Source organism: Galeopterus variegatus, unplaced genomic scaffold, assembly GCF_000696425.1.
Source record: "Galeopterus variegatus unplaced genomic scaffold, G_variegatus-3.0.2 Scaffold3090, whole genome shotgun sequence".
NCBI classification, from domain to species: domain Eukaryota; kingdom Metazoa; phylum Chordata; class Mammalia; order Dermoptera; family Cynocephalidae; genus Galeopterus; species Galeopterus variegatus.
The window spans coordinates 65,847-84,826 of record NW_007729201.1 but is presented as its reverse complement, the minus strand read 5'-3'; the positions used below and the strand labels follow the sequence as shown (position 1 = coordinate 84,826).

General features: G+C 33.9%; 1 protein-coding gene across 1 annotated transcript in view; it reads left to right on the top strand.

Annotated features, from left to right (window-relative positions):
* SCN7A (sodium channel, voltage-gated, type VII, alpha subunit) overlaps positions 1-18,708 on the top strand; it is a 66,365-nt gene extending 47,657 nt beyond the window's left edge. The window contains exons 17-24 of the mRNA XM_008583951.1: positions 2,429-2,602; positions 4,603-4,710; positions 8,785-9,063; positions 9,964-10,017; positions 10,406-10,543; positions 12,241-12,345; positions 12,678-12,948; positions 15,610-18,708. Of these exons, the coding sequence (XP_008582173.1) occupies positions 2,429-2,602; positions 4,603-4,710; positions 8,785-9,063; positions 9,964-10,017; positions 10,406-10,543; positions 12,241-12,345; positions 12,678-12,948; positions 15,610-16,676 (2,196 nt within the window). The 3' untranslated portion in view covers positions 16,677-18,708. The remainder of the gene's footprint in view (positions 1-2,428; positions 2,603-4,602; positions 4,711-8,784; positions 9,064-9,963; positions 10,018-10,405; positions 10,544-12,240; positions 12,346-12,677; positions 12,949-15,609) is intronic.
* Positions 18,709-18,980: the final 272 nt, after the last annotated feature.

Sequence of the window (18,980 nt, the reverse complement as noted above, 5' to 3'; positions counted from 1 at the left end):
TGACTCTATGTATACATCTGGTGGCCAAGAGAGGATGTGGATGTAGATCTTAAAGAGAGCTTGTTCAAGATACCTCCTTCATTTAAGGCCCCTTCATGGTTCTGTTAGGGAAGTTCTGGAGTCCGAACTATACCACAGAGTCCCACTTTGAGTGAAGTATGAGAGCTGGCATTTTTACTTCTGTGCCATTCAGCCATTGACTGAGGTGTTTCCCTCTAGGAGTGGAAGCATTGCCTCTTGTGTGAGGTGGCTCCTGTTTGGTAGAGTCAATTCTCCAGAGGGCTTCAGCTGTGCTTTATTAAGCAATACTCCTAGTCACTATGAAACAGGTAGATTTGCCAGTAAAGAGGCTCTTAGTAGGCAACTCCAGAACCCACTGCAATGTCCAATATGTACTTGAAAAGTACATGTCATAGGATGTTTTGGGGTGCATTTTTGTCATTTGTTATTTCTACTGTTCCCATCTGCTATACCCTTTCTGATACAGTAAAGATTTTTTAAATCTATTATTAGTCATAGAAAGAATGTGTTAAATCATCCCACTATGGCTATTATTTTTTTCTAAATCTCCTTTTAGTTCCATTAATTTTTCTTTACATATTTTGATGATCTGTTATTTTGTGCATACACGTTTATACCTGGGATATTGATCCCTTTATCATTATGAATGTCCCTTTATCTTTAGTAATTTATTTTGTCTAATTTGATATTAGCTTTCTTTTGATTAGAATTTACATGATAAATCTTTGTATCCTGCATATACTCTCAACTTTCTCCTTTCTACAATTATGGCTTGTCTACTTCTCATTGATACAGCAGCTCTGTGATGCTTTAAAAACAGATGCTTTATAAACTTCATACAGCTTTTCTAGTTCTCAGCAGGAACATTGGCCTGGTGGAAATTATCCCACCCATGCTAATTGAAGTGGAGGCTTCTGTACATCTTTTCTTTTTTAAAAAAATTGAATCATATTGCTTGTACATATTTATGGGGTCAGAGTTATATTTCAATACATGCATACAATGCATGGTAGTCATATCAGAGTAGTTAGCAAATCATGGCAAACCTTTATTTTTTTTTTTTTGTGATGAGAACATTTAAGCTCCTCTCTTCTGGCCATTTGTGAACATGCAATAAATTACTGTTAATTATAGATGCCTAACACTATTTGTATACTACTAGAACTTACGTTTCCTATCTAGCTGTAATTTTGTGTCCATTAACCAACCTGTCACTTTCCCTCCTCTCCCACCCCTTCCCAGTCCCTAGTAACTACAGTCCTACTCTACTTCTAAAAGTTCAACTTATTGGTTTATGTCATTTTATTTTTTTAGTTCCCACATATGATGGAAAACATGTGGTATTTATCTTTCTGATTTCACTTAACATAATGCCTTCCAGGCTCATCTGTGTTGCCACAAATGACAGGATTTTATTCTTTTTCTTTACACATTTTCTTTACTGTACATCTTTTTATTATATTTTGCATTATGTACCTATTCAATAAATAAATAAATGTAACAAAATAAAATTATTTAAAATAACCTTAGATGATATTTATAATCTGCTTGATAGATACTTTCACTCCATAATTAATTTGTTCAGTTGAAAGTCAGCAACTCTATTGTTATTTTATATTTACTCTTTTTAACAGTGCATTTTAAGAATCACATCATTCTTTACATGAGATTATTTTAATTATTTTAATCCTTGTTTACCTCTTGTCCTTGATTCACATTAATACTGAAAGTCTTCCTGAGGTTTTTAGTATTTTATTGCCTACTTTCAGTGCTAAAAAAATATGCAATTGCTTTGAATGACATTTTCAGACATCATGTATTTTATCATTAAGGTTGACCTATTAAAACTGAGAAACTTTGAATAAATAATTACTATATAGTTTTATTTCATATTCATGTGTTTCCACTGGTGTACCTGATTATTTCTGCAGCAAGTCAAGTTTTGTGACTTTTCTTGTAACGGATGTATGGATTTCTGAAGACACTTTTTTAAAAAAAAATCTCCATTCTTCTCTGAACAAATGGCATATATCTGTGACTTGGCTACCTGGAATTACAGATAAGATCTATGTCATACATAACTAAAGGTTTTGTCTCTCATGTTAAGTTTAATAAAGTGATTTGAGAGGAGCTTTACAGATCACTTTTTGAAGCAATTATGAAGTCAAGTTCATCCTCTGTAAGAAGTTCTGGGATCAATTAATGATGTCAACTGTAGGCATGTGATCAGAAAATGGTACTTATGGATTATGTCAACAAATATAAGCAGAGCAAACCATCCCTCGACACTACAACCTGCGACAGTGCCCATCATCTGCTTATTAGTGACGGGATTTTATTTTCCTTCTATGTCAAAGAAGTTTTTTGAAATGACATGTACACCTAATCCTTAATTTTTTACCCACAGGCTTTTGAAGATATATATATTGATCAGAAAAAGACTATTAAAATCTTATTAGAATATGCTGACATGATCTTCACTTACATCTTCATTCTGGAAATGCTTCTAAAGTGGATGGCATATGGTTTTAAAGCCTATTTTACTAATGGGTGGTACAAGCTGGACTTCATGGTTGTTACTGTATGTATTTTAAAGTAAAATTTAAAAGGCTATTTTGAAATTTCTTCTTCTTTCTTCTTCGCTTTCTTCTTTTCCCTTACTTTTTAACTTACTCTTTCATTTTCCTTTTCCCTCTCTCTGTATCTTAGCAGTCATCAACATCCCATTTTTCTTCATTTATCACATTTAACATCTATCTTTTTTTTTTCATTCTAAAATTTAGAAAATTGACACTTCACTCCTGGGTTATTGTAATAGTCACCTATGAACCTACTGCTAACAGGATAGGTTTGTTGCACAATATTTTGAAAATTTCAGCTCTCTAAGAATATTTAAATTCTGTTGGCTTGATTTTTAAATCATATATCCACAATGATACATTTATCATACCTTTACTAGTATCATGCTGAGCCATGCTACCAAAATTTCTCATTTGGATGACTAAAGTAGATCCTGAACTGCTTCCACCACTGCACACCTTCATTCTATTCTCCATACAGCAACCAGAGTGACTGTTGCAAAGTGGAAGTCACCTCATGTCACTTCTCTTCTTGGAACCCTCTAATAAACACCCCCATCTCACTCAGAGTAAAAGCTACATTCTTTGCAATCAAAGGCCTACAAGTCTCTACACGATCAGATCTTGTTTCCTACCATTCTCTATCCACTCTCTCCCCATCCACCCCATCTAGGTCCATATACAGCACTGGCTTTCCTGAAGCTCCTCACGCATGCCAAGATTATTTCCATCTTAGTGGCTTGCACTTATTCTATTCCACCTGCAACTTTTGCTGGCATTTATATCTTGGCTGAAATGAAACCTTCAAAGTTAGGACTTCCCTCACTACCCTATTTAAAACAGTGAATACTCCAATATTCCCTTTCCCTTTCTCTGCTTTCTTTATCCCCATAGCCTCTATTAATGTCATACAAATTATTCATTTATTTTGCATATTGTCTGTCTCTTCGCACCAAAAGTAAGTTCCATTAGGGCAGAATTTTTTCTCAGGTTTCTTCTGTCCTTTATCCCCTGGGCCTAGAACAATTCCTGCCACATAGTAGGTGTTATAATTTTTGTTGGATGAACAAATAGTTCCCTATTCTATAAACAATAATGGAAACTCCACAATCTATAATTAATGACTTAAAGTAGCTGACCTCTGTCTTCCAAAGTAATTCTTACAAAATAACCACCTAATCCAGCCAAACCACACTATGCTTGCAACTCACCTTCCTGTTTCCTACCCATTGTTCTCATGTGTCCATATCCCCCCATGCTTGTGTAAATGAAATTCTTACTTCAAAGCCTACTTTAAGACCATCTCTTTAGTATAGGGTAAAAAGAACAAATTTTTCATATACGTTGACTTGAAAATATAGAACATATGGAGATACAATAAAAGTTAATCATCACTTTTCCACCTTGCTCAATACCTATTAACATTTATTAACCTTGAATCATTTTATGGCATACATATTTACTTTAAAATGTCATCTCAGTATCTGCTTATACTTTTTAGTAATTTCTACTTTTAACTTAACAATAGTCTTAACCTTCTTGATGCCTGTCCTCTGAAATCCAATTTTGTCTATCGTCTTAACCATATTTATGCATGGATGTATATGTAAATATATTCCAAATTTTGTTTTAATGATTACATTTCATACTGTTGCTGAATTGCAAATAATCATAAAACTGACTCAATCTAATTTCAAACTAAGAATATAAATACTAATTCTTGATCATAAAGAATGTAAAATATATAATTTTTGCTTATCTTAATAACATATGCACCTTATTACCAGAAAATATTTTTTTTGTCTCATCTTTTTAAGTGATTTTAACACAAAATGATTTTTATAACTTTCTGGAAGTCATTATTAAGATATTTGGAAATATATATTAAAATATTTCACAAATTTATTGGTAAGGTTTGTGTATCATTTTTGTAATAAGTGCAAAGTTCACATGTTATTTTGATTAAAAATGGAAACTTATTCACTTTTTTTTAAATATATAGGTGTTTTGTCTTAGCTTAATAGGCAAAACTCGGGAAGAACTAAAACCACTTACTTCTATTAAGTTCCTTCGGGCACTCAGAGTTCTATCTCAATTTGAAAGAATGAAGGTAAGAGAAAACTTTCTAAACTAATCTGTAAGTTGTTATTTGGGATTACTAAATTTCCACAAAGTAACAAGCTTTGTTATCTTCTCATTTGTACCTTTAACAATATTAATACAACAAAAATCTTATATTCTACTGTTTAAAAATAGAAAGGAATAGGTATGTTAGTTACGTTACTAAGATTTTTAGGTCGTTATTGTTCATAATATATGAAAACTAATTTTAAAAAGCAAAAAGGAACTGATAGTTGAGAAAGAAAATACAGTTCCAAAACTAATATCTTTCTAATTCACATAGATATATATGAATATTAATGAAATTGTTTCAATTTTTAAAATATAACTCTCAGAACATGAAACTTTTGATCAGTTAACTTAGTTTTTAAAATTATAAGAAGATTGTACACACTAGTTATTTAGTGAATGAAAGAAAAGTTTTAATTTTCTTTAAATTTTATTTTATTTTATCAATATACAATGTGGTTGATTTTGGGGGCCCATTACCGAATCTCCCCTTCCCCCCCACCCCCCCTTCCTGCCATCAACCTTATATCTGTTCACTTGTCTTAACAACTTCAAGGAATTGTGATTGTTGTGTCTTCTTCCCTCCTCACTGTTTGTTGTGTATTTATTTATTTATTTTTAGCTCCCACAAATAAGTGAGAATATGTTGTATTTCTCTTTCTGCGCCTGACTTGTTTCACTTACTATAATTTTCTCTAAGTCCATCCATGTTGCTGTGAATAGTAGTATTTCATTCTTTTTTATAGCAGAGGAGTATTCCATTGTGTAGATATACCACAGTTTCCTTATCCACTCATCTGATGATGGACATTTGGGCTGGGTCCAACTCTTGGCTATTGTAAATAGTGCTGCAATGATGGGCCGGCCCGGTGGTGCACTGCTACAGTGCGCCACTTGGGAGTGCGATGGCGCTCCCGCCGAGGGTTCAGATCCCACATACAGACCGGGTCCCACTCACTGGCTGAGCGAGGTGTGGGAGCAACACCGAGGGTTGCGATCCTGTTGCTGGTCCCAGTCCAGTACGGGCGCGACACTGAGGGTTGCGATCCGTTGCCGGACACGAAAAAAGACAAAAAGGGGGAAAAAAAAAATAGTGCTGCAATGAACATTGAGTACAGGTATACCTTTGACTTGATGATTTCCATTCCTCTGGGTATATTCCCAGCAGTGGAATAGCTGGGTCATATGGTAGATCTATCTGTAATTGCTTAAGGAAGCTCCATTTCATTTTCCATAAAGGCTGCACCATTTTGCAGTCCCACCAACAGTGTATGAGAGTTCCCTTTTCTCTGCAACCTCACCAGCATTTGTCATTCACAGTCTTTTGGATATTAGCCATCCTGACTGGTGTGAGATGGTATCTCAGTGATTTGCATTTCCTGAATGCTGAGTGATGTTCATGTGTCTGTTGGCCATTCATATATCTTCCTTTGCAAAATGCCTATTAGCTCCTTTGCCCATTTTTTAATTGCATTACTTCTTTTTGCCATAAAGATGTTTCAGTTCTTTGTATATTCTGGATATTAATCCTTTGTCAGATGTATATTTTGGAAACATTTTCTCCCATTTTGTTAATTTTAAAATAAATTTACTTTCTTTTTTATCACACATCACAAACTATGAATTCTTACCTGTCCTCTCTCCCTTATTTTCATGTTAAAGCCTCTTCTGAACAATATTTAATATAAATACTAAGTGCATGACTGATAATAATATTTTTGTAACTCATATGAATGAGAACTTAGGTCTGATCAACCTATTCCCCCAAATATTAGATTTACTAGTATTAGATTTATCTGAGGAAAAATTTTTGATTATGTGGCAAATAGAGCAAAATTTTAATTGTCATATACTTCAAAACAAAAAAATCAAAAATGGTCATTGTAATTTGTATTATAACCTATGAAACAGATTTTATTAACCACATCATGGAAGTCCACAAGGTGGTGATATTCTTCTGTGCTTTTAAAATAAAATAAGGCAAAAAATAAGCTGAAAAGGAAAAAGTAGTTGAAGAGGACTGTAAGGTTGAGGATAAAGAAAAAATAGCCAAATTTCCAACTTAAATGCAGCTTAGTGATAGGAAAACTTCATAGAACATTATTCTGGGACTATATACTACAGATAGTCTATTGATTCAAAACACATAAACACACACACACATGCACACACACACAAACACACTCTAAATGAATGTAACTAAAATAAACTCATCATTATTGTTAAAAAAAAATTTATGGAATGATACCACTTTTTTTTCCTAATAGGTTTAGATACACAGGGGGAAAAAGAGTGCTGAAATCAGCAAGTTGTCTTCCCCCAATTTAGAGAAAAGTAGGAAGACATTTGCTAGAGAAACTGGCTCTGTTTTTCAGAAATTAAGCACTGTACCATTTGATGCTATGCATTCATTAGAATGGCAGTGAGATAGTGGCCATGGAAAATTCGATATCAGGAAAATAGTAGCCCTAGTTAGGTCAAGGTCAGGTCCAGACCTGAAGCCTCATCTCAACCTCTGGAAGTTCTGTAGTTAAATTATCCTTAAAGATATATCCCTAAGTATATTTGAAAGCTATGTGCTTACAAAGTTATTTTATATATTTAATGTTTAAGGTCTCAGGAGCTCTTCATTTCTCAAATATTTATGGCAACCATATACACTGTTTTATTCTCATATATGTGGATTTTCTAAAGACAGGCATTTTTTCCCAGCAGAAGCATCAGTGGACCTCTTAAAATATCTAAAGTATCAACAAAACATCTGTGTCCTAGTTTTAGAAATAAGTGTTATTGGGCCAGCCCCGTGACTCACTCGGGAGAGTGCGATGCTGGTATCGCCGAGGCCGCGGGTTCAGATCCTATATAGGGATGGCCGGTGTGCGTACTGGCTGAGTGTGGTGCAGACAACACCATGCCAAGGGTTGTGATCCCCTTACCAATCAGGAAGAAAAAAAAGAAAGAAAGAAAGAAGGAAGGAAGGAAGGAAGGAAGGAAGGAAGGAAGGAAGGAAGGAAGGAAGGAAGGAAATAATGTGTTATTGAAAGCACAATTATAAGTCAAAATATTAATTCAAGGACAGAAAACTATAGAATAAAGTTAAGCAAAAAGATAAATATCTAGTAATCATTGAGGGAAGGAACGTTTACAATGGTAGAAAAAAGAATCCATGGTGCTTCAGAAAAAAAGTGAAAGATATAAGGTCAGGGGAGGGAAATCAAAAATATAAATGCTAAGAGAAAGAGAAAGAAATTGTGGGACTTAAAATATTCTACTGGATATAGCAACTGGTTTACATTTGCCATAACAGCTTCAGTGGCATGATAAGAATAAAATTCTGATTTAAATATTAGAGAGTGAAGATAGTTGAGGAATGAAGACAATTATTATAGACTATTGCCAGTATTCGAGTTTCGGTGGAGGATTGATCTTCCAAATTTCTCACTCTCACCAGTGACAGAGAATGGTGCAGTGAGGAAGTTTGAGGCTTCAGGAGGCACAGCTGCCCACTCAGTGTATCCTGAAAGTGTCTTCCCTTGGCTTCATTGATGCTACAGTTTCTGGCCTTCTTATTTCTCCTGCCACTCCTTCATTGTCTTCTTTGCAGGCTCATCCTCCCTGAGGTTAAAATCCTCAAGACAGTGTTAGACCCATTCCCTCTTGTTTTATGTGCTTTCTAAATAATCTCATACATACACATAGGTTAAATTATCTTGACCATTTCTGGTACAATATAGGAAATCAATAAACATGAGTTAAGTTAGTGAAATAATGATGTATCCTCGTATTTGTACTAATCAGCTCTGTTACCTTTTAATATTTTTTTAGTACAAAGATTTTGAGAGTATCTGGATTCTTAATGTATATTTTTTATTGTAAGTAAATTGCTATTTAGGTTATTCCAATACTGCCGTGTGGATTATGAAATCTTTAGATATGGCTTTTTTGTTGTTGTTTCAATATGACATTATATCAATTAGTATTTTCAATTTTATCATAAATTAAAATAGTTTCAAATTTTTTGTCTAAAGTTTACATGTTCTTTTTTATATGCCAGGTGGTTGTGAGAGCTTTGATTAAAACAACTTTACCCACTTTGAATGTGTTTCTGGTGTGCCTTCTGATCTGGCTAATTTTTAGTATCCTGGGAGTACACTTATTTGCTGGTACATTCTATGAATGCATTGACCCAACAAGTGGAGAAAGGTTTCCTATATATGAAGTCATGAATAAGAGTCAGTGTGAAAGCCTTGTGTTTAATGAATCCATGCCATGGGAGAATGCAAAACTAAACTTTGATAATGTTGGAAATGGCTTCCTTGCACTGCTTCAAGTGGTAAGTACACTTTTGACTTTTTTTTATCAACTATGTGTCATCTGTATTGTAGGTTGAACGTGAAGGACAAATGCAGATTATTAATATATTTGGTTATAAAATATTTTTAGCAATCATTAATTAATAGATAAATGTTATGGGACATACTATACTGGAGTCATTCATAGAGACCAGAGTAAAATACAGCCCCTGCACTGTTGGGAGAATGAAGTGGAGATCCAGGTAGGACTGACAGAGGAAACGGCAGGTGCCAGTTTTTTATATATATATAAATAGGTTTTATTTTCACCATCACTGGTGAGATAATAGGGTCATAATTCATTGGTCCAATTTGGGTTACTGCTGTTTTTTGCTCTTTGGTTTTTTTCTATTTAGTGCATTGAGAAATGACTATTTAATGATCCAATATATAGCAGATGTGAAGGGGTGGACCATTCCTCTTTTATCTCCCCCACAGAAAAGCACATGTATGGCAGCTACAAGTTACTGTGACACTCGGTGGCATATATTTACTTACCATTTATCTGTCTATTTTCTTATTTCTCTCTCTATTTACACTGTCATAAAATATTTGGCTATTAGCTACCAATAAAGTAAGCATTTAAAATAGTTGGTAATGAGGCTGTCTGGTTAGCTCACTTGGTTAGAGCACGGTGCTGATAACACCAAGGTCAAAGGTTCAGATCACCATACTGGCAAGCCACCAAATAAATAATAAGTAAAACAGTTGTTAATAGACACTGCAATAATGAAAATGTTAAAGATCACACCTATACAGTACATTGAAGTGTGGTAAACCTTACTAGCAAATGTTTTAGTGTATTAAAAACAGATTGAGTTTTATTTTTTGCCATGAAGCAAAGTTTTCCATAAGAATTAAATATATCTCATTTTTTACAGGCAACATTTAATGGATGGATCACTATTATGAACTCAGCAGTTGATTCTATTAATGTAGGTACAATATAGTCTTAAAGCCATTGTTAAGGTCCAAGCAAAGTCATTTTGCAATTCAAGCACAGGACACCAGCAATAATTAACAGAAATTAAGTACATATTAGATTGGGTATTTCACGGACAATTAAATCCTTCCAGGAGTGTATACAATGATTGACCCAGTAAGCCCATTTGAAAGATTACCAGATTTGTAACAATGATTAAATCAATGAAATAAATTTTAAAATCCAAATAAACAAAGAAACAGTATTCTTTCATGAAAGAGCAAAGAGAAAACATACCTCAAGTAACATTGTTAGATTTTCTTATCACAAATTGTTTTACCCATTTGATGTTTTAAAAAGTCAGTATCAATATATTGCTTATTTTGCAAATTAACTTTTAGGTAAATGTGCAGCCTAATTTTGAAGACAACATCTATATGTATTGCTACTTTATCAACTTTATTATCTTTGGATTATTTCTCCCTCTGAGCATGCTGATTGGTGTTATTATTGCCAATTTCAACAAGCATAAAATAAAGATAAGTATAAATGCCCTGCTTCAAATATTTGGTTTTGGATTTTTTAATGTCATTTTTATTTGATAAGTATCTAAAAAAAAAAAAGATTGATGTTCCTGCACATAGATGAACATTGCTAAGATGTTCATCCTTATGTTGTTTTCTATATTTGCCTATATATACAATTTTATTTATTTATTTATTTTTATTTTTTCTCAATGTTTCTCATGTTTTATATTTTATTTTTATTTTTATTTTTTTATTTTAACTTCTCAATATACATTGCAGTTGATTTTCTTGTTCCTTTACCTGTTCCTCTTTTCCCGCTCCCTGTCTCTGCTCCCCCCCCCAACTACATCATATCTGTTCACTTGTCTTAACAACTTCAAGGAGTTGTTGTGATTGTTGTGTCTCCTCCCCACCCACACACACCCTTTATTTGTTTGTTTATTTATTTATTTATTTATTTTTAGCTCCCACAAATAAGTGAGAGTATGTGGTATTTCTCTTTCTGTGCCTTACTTGTTTCATTTAATATAATTTTCAATAAGTCCATCCAGGTTGTTGTGAATGGTAGTATTTCATTCTTTTTTATAGCAGAGTAACATTCCATTGTGTAAATATACCATAGTTTCCTTATCCACTCATCTGATGATGGACATTTGGGCTGGGTCCAACTCTTGGCTACTGTAAATAGCACTGCAATAAACGTGGGAGTGCAGGTATCCCTTTGGCATGATGATTTCAATTCCTCTGGGTATATTCCCAGCAGTGGAATAGCTGGGTCATATGGTAGATCTATCTGTAATTGTTTAAGGAACCTCCATACCATTTTCCATAAAGGCTGCACTGGAACTCTGATACATACACATTTTAAAAGTTAAAATTTAAAAGTGTTTTTGTATATATGCTTTGTAAATAATAATGTGCTGAAAAACAAATGTTGTAATGTTGTGTAATGTTGTGTATCTGCACAAATATGTGAAGAGTTCAAGAAAAAAAATTCTTTACTAGGAATTTCAACCCAATAGGATAGCATCCTAGGATTTCTTTCTAGGTTTCTAGTTTGTGATCTCTGTCAATTTTACATAACCAGGTCCTCATTTAAGGCAGTATCAGTTCCTAATTCCTAGATTAGCATGACATTATTCACATCAAATATTTTGTGTAAGATACTGAAGTTAGCACTAGAAACACAAAAATGAATAATGCCTAGAAGGTGTTATGAAGAAGTAGGGACAGGATACTTTTGGAATAATAGTAAAAAATATCATCTGATAGTATTTGGAAAATAAAGTAATATATGAACATATAAAAATACATATATTACCAATTCTATTTATTCTGATTGTTAAAAGGTACAAATCAACTTCACCTTTAGCTATTGAGTTCAACCTTTCTTAGTAAACCTTTCTAGATAACTCCTGCTGTTTCTCTTTTGCCCCTCAGTAATCTGAAAAGTGCAAATAGGGTTAATTGCCCGCAGGAAATTGCACCAAAAGATTACTGAATATCAGTCACTACCAGCGTGTATTTTATATGTGTTTTATATGGACTTTTGTGCAAAAAGTCAGACATGTTCAAATGTGGTTTACTTCGTTACAGTTAGGCCTATTTTAAAGGATTAAATCAATAATTGCCAAATTTTCTAAGATGCATATTAATATAAATTAAAACTTTGATTAAATGTGATTTGAAGTTTTTTTTCATTTCTTTACCAGGGAGGCTCAAATATCTTTATAACAGTAAAACAGAAGAAACAATATCGTTGGCTGAAGAAGCTGATGTGTGAGGGTTCTGAAAGACCAATACCTCGCCCAGGAGTAAGAAAATGTCTAGATTTTTTTGAAGCTTCAAAAAAAGCTTATTTAAATATTTGCTTTTAAAGATGAAAGTATGCTTTTAAAAGCCTTAACAAATGCTTTGCACAAAATTTATAAAATGTGTTCATTGATAAAGGTTTTAGTGACATTTTGTCTGTTTGTTTTGACTATATGCTATAGTTATAGTTGGGTAAAAACTTAGACCCTCACTTATTCTCCAGTTTATTCTGGAAGAGAAGTTGTAGAATCTTAAGACTGTGTGTGTGTATATACATATATATATATATATATCCTATTAATAAAACCATTACACTTGTTTTCTTTATCCACAGAACAAGTTCCAAGGGTTTATTTTTGGCTTGGTAACAAATCAAGTTTTTAATCTTGTCATTGTGGTTCTTATCTGTTTCCAAGTAATAACTATTATGATACAAAGTGATGAACAGAGTCCACAAATGGAAACTGCTCTCTACTGGGTTAATTCAATTTTTGTTATACTGTATACTACTGAATGTGTAATGAAGCTCGTCTCTTTCCGTTGTTACTATTTCACTGTTGGATGGAACATTTTTGATTTTATGGTGGTCATTTTCTCTATTACAGGTAAGATTTTACTTGGTCAAATTTTCATTTGTAATAGTATTAATTCAGACAATCTCTTATAGTAAGTGTCTTTTGAGATATAATCACTTAACAAGCAAAGAAGATAGAGATCTTTTTTATTCCCAACAGGCATGCCTAACATTTTTGCATTCATATATGTACACACTGCCTGACAAATATACAATAGTCAAAAATATTTCTTGAACTAATAGCATGAAGTTTATGTCACAAATCACCAGGTAAATGCTTAGTTACCCCTTTAGTATATTATGTACATTAGTTTTCTAAGATGACACTAGAAGGATCTTTATAACTTAGAATGATATGACCTTTTGAGCTCCCTATTATTCCTCACCCTCTAGTATCTAAAACAAATTACAATTTTTCCAACACTAGGCTTTTAGACTTTAATCAATTTGTCACTAGTTTTCTCTTACTTTGAATATATAACTCTCTTACTTAACAAGTAGACTCAATTATCCTCTTTGTTAAAGTATATTGTGCTATATACAAAGAATTTAGTAGTAAACAGGATAGGCATAATTCCTGTATATGCATAGTTTATAGTCTATTAAAGGATACAGTCAATCACACAGCACATTCTAATGCTGTGACATTAAGGTTATGGTAGGAGAAGCACAGAGTGCTGTCACAGCATAACAGAGGGAGGGACACCTGATCAGTAAGTAGAGATCAGAGAAAACTTACGGAAGAAGCAACATCTAAAGAGAGACCTATTGGGGTAGCCAAGTAAAGAATTTAGGATAAAAGTGTTTCAGACAGAGAGAAGTTTATTATCTGCCTCCCCATAACACATACCAAAGTGTAAGCTCCATGAGAGCAGGAACAATATATTGTGTCAAGCACTATTCTGTGTATTTAGTGGTGGAAAATGAAGATAAACTGTCTGCCCAGTTGTGCTTCCAGTAAATTCTCTCATTTAGTTGATGGTTAAAGCAATGCAACTGAAAGAAAAATACAAGAAGCCTGATAGAAACATACATGAAGACAGGAGGGGGCTGATAGGAAGAAAAGAGAGGAATTATAGAATTAAAAAGCCCTTTGAGAATTAAGTGGGAGTTATTTCATCAGAGAGCTGGAAGGAAAAGAAACTGCAGTGCGAGGGAAAGCATTTGAACTTGAGGTTTCAGAAGGTCAGCTATCCTGGGTCCAGAATGTGGTCGTAGATGTGGATGACCGAAGTAAAATGATGGAGAAGTTTACTAGAGTTGAGGAAGCCAAAGACTGAGAGGCTGGCCTTTCAGTGGATTGTTGATGGTCGGTGCTGAGGTGGAAAGGGGACAAGGGAGTGAATTACTAAAGTCTCGAATATACGTGAGGAGCTATGAGTAGATCACAGAGCCAAAGAATGGTAGGAAATTATATACTTGAATGTCAGGATCCACAAAGCATCAGAAATTTCTTTTATTTTTTCTTTATAAAAATGATAAAGAAGTGTCTGGAAATCACACTGAAAGGAAAAATATTTATTCCATCTTTCTATCCTGAGGAATATAGAGTAGGGAGAAATGAGCAGCCTACATTTGAGAGGGTTTCAAAGGAAATATCCCTAAAATAGTCAAATTTTAGGAAAGAGAGGAAGTTAAAAAAGGTTAGTTGATGAGGATATAGAGAAATTCATTTACAATTAAATGGGGATGGTTTCTGTGTAATGGAAGAGTTTAGAAGATTGAGAAATAAGAATTTGGAAATAAGATTGAGGAGAAATAAGAATTTGGGTCAGAGTGGAAGATGCATTAAAGCAGTGTGGAGATAAGGGTATAGATAGGCTAGGACATCAGAGAGAATGTCATGTTAGGCAGTGACAAAGTTTAACAGAAATGTGAGGCATGATCCTTCCAGATTCAGAAAACATGCTGTCTCATTTAGAAGCTTCATGAGATTCTCCCCTACACCATCTTCTCAACTCAAAATGAGCCACACTCTGTCCAGTACTTCCAGAGAATATCCCTTATGCCTGTTATGATAACCACAATTTTACCTTGTTTCATAGTTCCATACTTTCCTCACCCACCCACCACCACTATGAAAAAGTTTTAAGCAAAGATTAATTTATTCAATTTACATTTAAAGCCCCTGAGACCCAAATACTATTTATGAAATAAATTAAACTACAGTCTATGAATAACTGAATGCCAGAGATTTTGTAATTATAGCTATCAATTAGGTTTTTCTGCCTTGCCTTATAATTAAGTGTCTATTACGAGTTTCTAGATTAAAAGGTCTTTGAGGACAGAAATCACGTCATTCATCTTTGCATATTTGCAGGACAACTTTATTAGGCAATCAGTAAGGGTTGCATTGAGCTAAATTTCATGATCTAACAGCAATCAGAAAAAATTATGACTACTTCCCCACATTATGGATTCAGGTCGCTTGTGAATCCATATTCTTAAGATGATGGTACAAAAGATTTCTATTCCAAATTTTACTAGATACCCTGAGCTTTGACACAATATTTAGCTAACCCAAACTTTCAATTTGCTAACTGTTAAATGAAAGGGATTAGTAAAATGAGAGGGATTAATGAAGGATTAATAAAATATAGAAAAAACAATTAAATGTAAAATAATTTATGTTCCTCTAAATACAAATGTATGGAGTAATTTTATTGTCTGCTGTTTCTTTTCCCACACCAAGGACTGTTGCTGCCTATGACAATAGGATACTATCTTGTGCCTCCTTTACTTGTGCAACTGATACTTCTCACACGGATAATCCACATCCTGCGTCTTGGGAAAGGTCCAAAGGTGTTCCATAATCTGATGCTTCCTTTGATGCTGTCCCTCCCAGCATTGTTGAACATCAGTCTTCTCATCTTCCTGGTCATGTTCATCTACGCCATCTTTGGAATGTATAACTTTGCCTATGTTAAAAAGGAAGCTGGAATTAATGATGTGTCCAACTTTGAAACCTTTGGCAGCAGTATGATCTGCCTTTTCCAAGTTACAACATTTGCTGGTTGGGACGGCATGCTCAATGCAATTTTCAATAGTAAATGGTCTGACTGTGATCCTGATAAAATTAACCCTGGAACTCAGGTTAGAGGAGATTGTGGTAACCCCTCTGTTGGGATTTTTTACTTTGTCAGTTACATCCTCATATCATGGCTGATCATTGTAAATATGTATATTGTTGTTGTCATGGAGTTCTTAAATATTTCTTCTAAGAAAAAAGCCAAGACCTTGAGTGAAGACGATTTTAGGAAATTCTTTCAGGTGTGGACGACATTTGATCCTGACAGGACTCAGTACATAGACTCAAGCAAGCTTTCAGATTTTGCAGCTGCTCTTGATCCTCCTCTTTTCATGGCAAAACCAAACAAGGGCCAGCTCCTTGCTTTGGATCTTCCCATGGCTGTTGGGGACAGAATTCATTGTCTTGACATCTTACTTGCTTTCACAAAGAGAGTTATGGGTAAAGATGTGAGGATGGAGAAAGTCCTTTCAGAGATAGAATCAGGGTTTACGTTAGCCAACCCTTTCAAGATCACATATGAGCCGATTACAACTACTCTGAAACGCAAACAAGAGGCGGTTTCAGCAACCATCATTCAGCGTGCTTATAAAAGTTACCGCTTAAGGCAAAATGACAAAAATACATCAGATATTAACATGATAGGTGGTGAAAGAGATGTTCAAACTACTAAAGAACATGTCTATTTTGACAAAGCTAAGGAAATGTCAACTATGCAGGGCCAGATCTAATTCCACTTACCACCTTTTACCTTCTTTATATCCCAAACTAGTTAAAAGTTTAAATCAGAAATAAAAGATCAGAGAAAGTACAGATTATGATCAATTGTTTACAAGCCATGGAAGTTAAGCTTGTATTTACAAGACTCCTTGCCAGATTCACTTTTTACCCCTGTATGTTCAGTCTAACCAATTTATCAGGAAAAACAACCCCGTAATATTGCTGTAGTGAGTTAAAGTGGGTTAAATTTGCCATTTGACAATCCAGGGTTTGTTTTCTCTAAATGGCTTATATGGTGTGTGCCTCTCCTGGAGGATGGGGGGAGGGGAGATGGTGGTAGAGATTAGCAGCTAAAAGGGCTTCCTTGTGTATTGTTTGTCTAATTTGATGGGCTTCAAGTCACCACTATTGGGACTTAGTTACAAATAAACCAGTGCTTTCTTAATGTGGTATAGTGTTTAAAAAATAGTAAAATGCTACAGACCATTAAATCACAAACTTGCCTAGACAAGTGCCAATTGGGGGAGGGGAGAGGGAAGTTCTTTAGAAAGTGCCTTTGAGATCAATCACAGACACTTTCAGGCTCATTAAAAACACACATTTGAACAAGATTGGTTGAAGCCCGGTTTTTGTTTTTGTCTGTTCTTTTTTTTGGCACTGGAAATTAATGTCACATTGCTCTTGGACTCCCGGTTTCTCATCTCTTTAACTAGTTCTACCTAAGCTCCAGCTCTTCAGCAGGATGGATTTGTAGAACAAGAAGCATAAAGGAAACTAGAGTTATTGCCTATATTTCCCTCATTTTCTTCCTATTTACACATTTCTAAAAAGTATTTATTACATTTACTAAAATGACATAACAGATAATATGTTAATAGACTGAAGCTTTACCCTATCATAAAACTAATGTATCTCCACCATTTATCTGTTATGTAACATTGAGTGTGTAAGATCTGGCAAATGCATGTCATAATATAAATTAGAAGAGTGGAGAGCAACCATTATGTCTAGAGATGCTCACTGTGTCTTGACCTTTAATTGGGAAACTGTGGCTACTTTAAAGTACTTTTCACTGTATTTTAGGCTTCTTTATAACCTAGAGAAAAAAAATGATCATTCAAACTATGAGGACTGTGAATTTGGAGATAAAAGTGTAAGTTTGTTGTTGTTTTATAACATTAGTGTATGCAAGTTAGTTTTCACTTACTTATCTTTCCAAGATTTTTTGTTTTCATCTCATCATACACATAATTACTTTGTAAAATGTCATATTTGAAAAATGTTAAAATCTTAAATATTAGTTTTCATTACTGAAATCATTTTTGAAAGATAGGCACAAATAATTGTTTTTCAAATGATTTATAAAGATGCAGTCCTTTACATCCATGTAGTTTGAGATTCTCTTTGTTCCATTTGTATGAAGATTTACTTCAGTGTGCCTATGAATTCCTAAAGAATTCAAAAAGATAATCTGTATACTGTTGACAAAAAATAAGCTTTAAATATGTTGTATGACATTCAATATTATTTACATACCAGTAATTGTATTTTATTATGAATGCACAGTCTTGAGCCTTAACTATTATAGTCTATTTCTGCTCCTAAGAAATTTAATAACATTACCAAGATGCCTTTGAGGGATCCCCTAAGTAAATGTAATTTTGGGGTTCTGGTTTTTTCTATGTGTTCCTTCCCATGCTCCTCCAGTTCTCCATCATGTGATGGGGACCAGGGAGGAAGCCGTGTTAACTTGGTGACATGGTGACAGCTGGTGCTTTATCTAAGCTTCTCAGTTTTCTATTTCTTGGGAATGCTTTAATGTATAAACTGCTTCACATATTTAAACTGAGTCATAACTTGCTTCTGTAAATTCCATAAAGACCACAAACTGATTTTAGTTTGAAAATCATAGCTTTTACTTATAAACTGTGTTTGCCAGTTACCTTCCAAAAACGCTATAAAGAATTATTTTTAACAAAAACATACAATGTATTCTACTTTTTAGATTCTATAGAAAATAATAAAAACAGCCTGTTAACCACACTAATCGTTGTTTGTTTGTTTAATTTGATAATGCAGATCGGCAGCTTTGTATAGCACAATTTTTTAAAATAAACCTTACATTAGGGCTTATTCATACAGGCTCAAAATTCAAAACTGACAACAACTTTACTTTCTTTAGATCATTTAATTTTATCAAATAAAAGTTAGCAAGTTTACCAGAGGCCCCTATACACTGACAAAATATAAAATGCTCTCCTATTAAAATCACAATTATAATTTTACTAGATATATCTGATAGATCTTGGATGTGG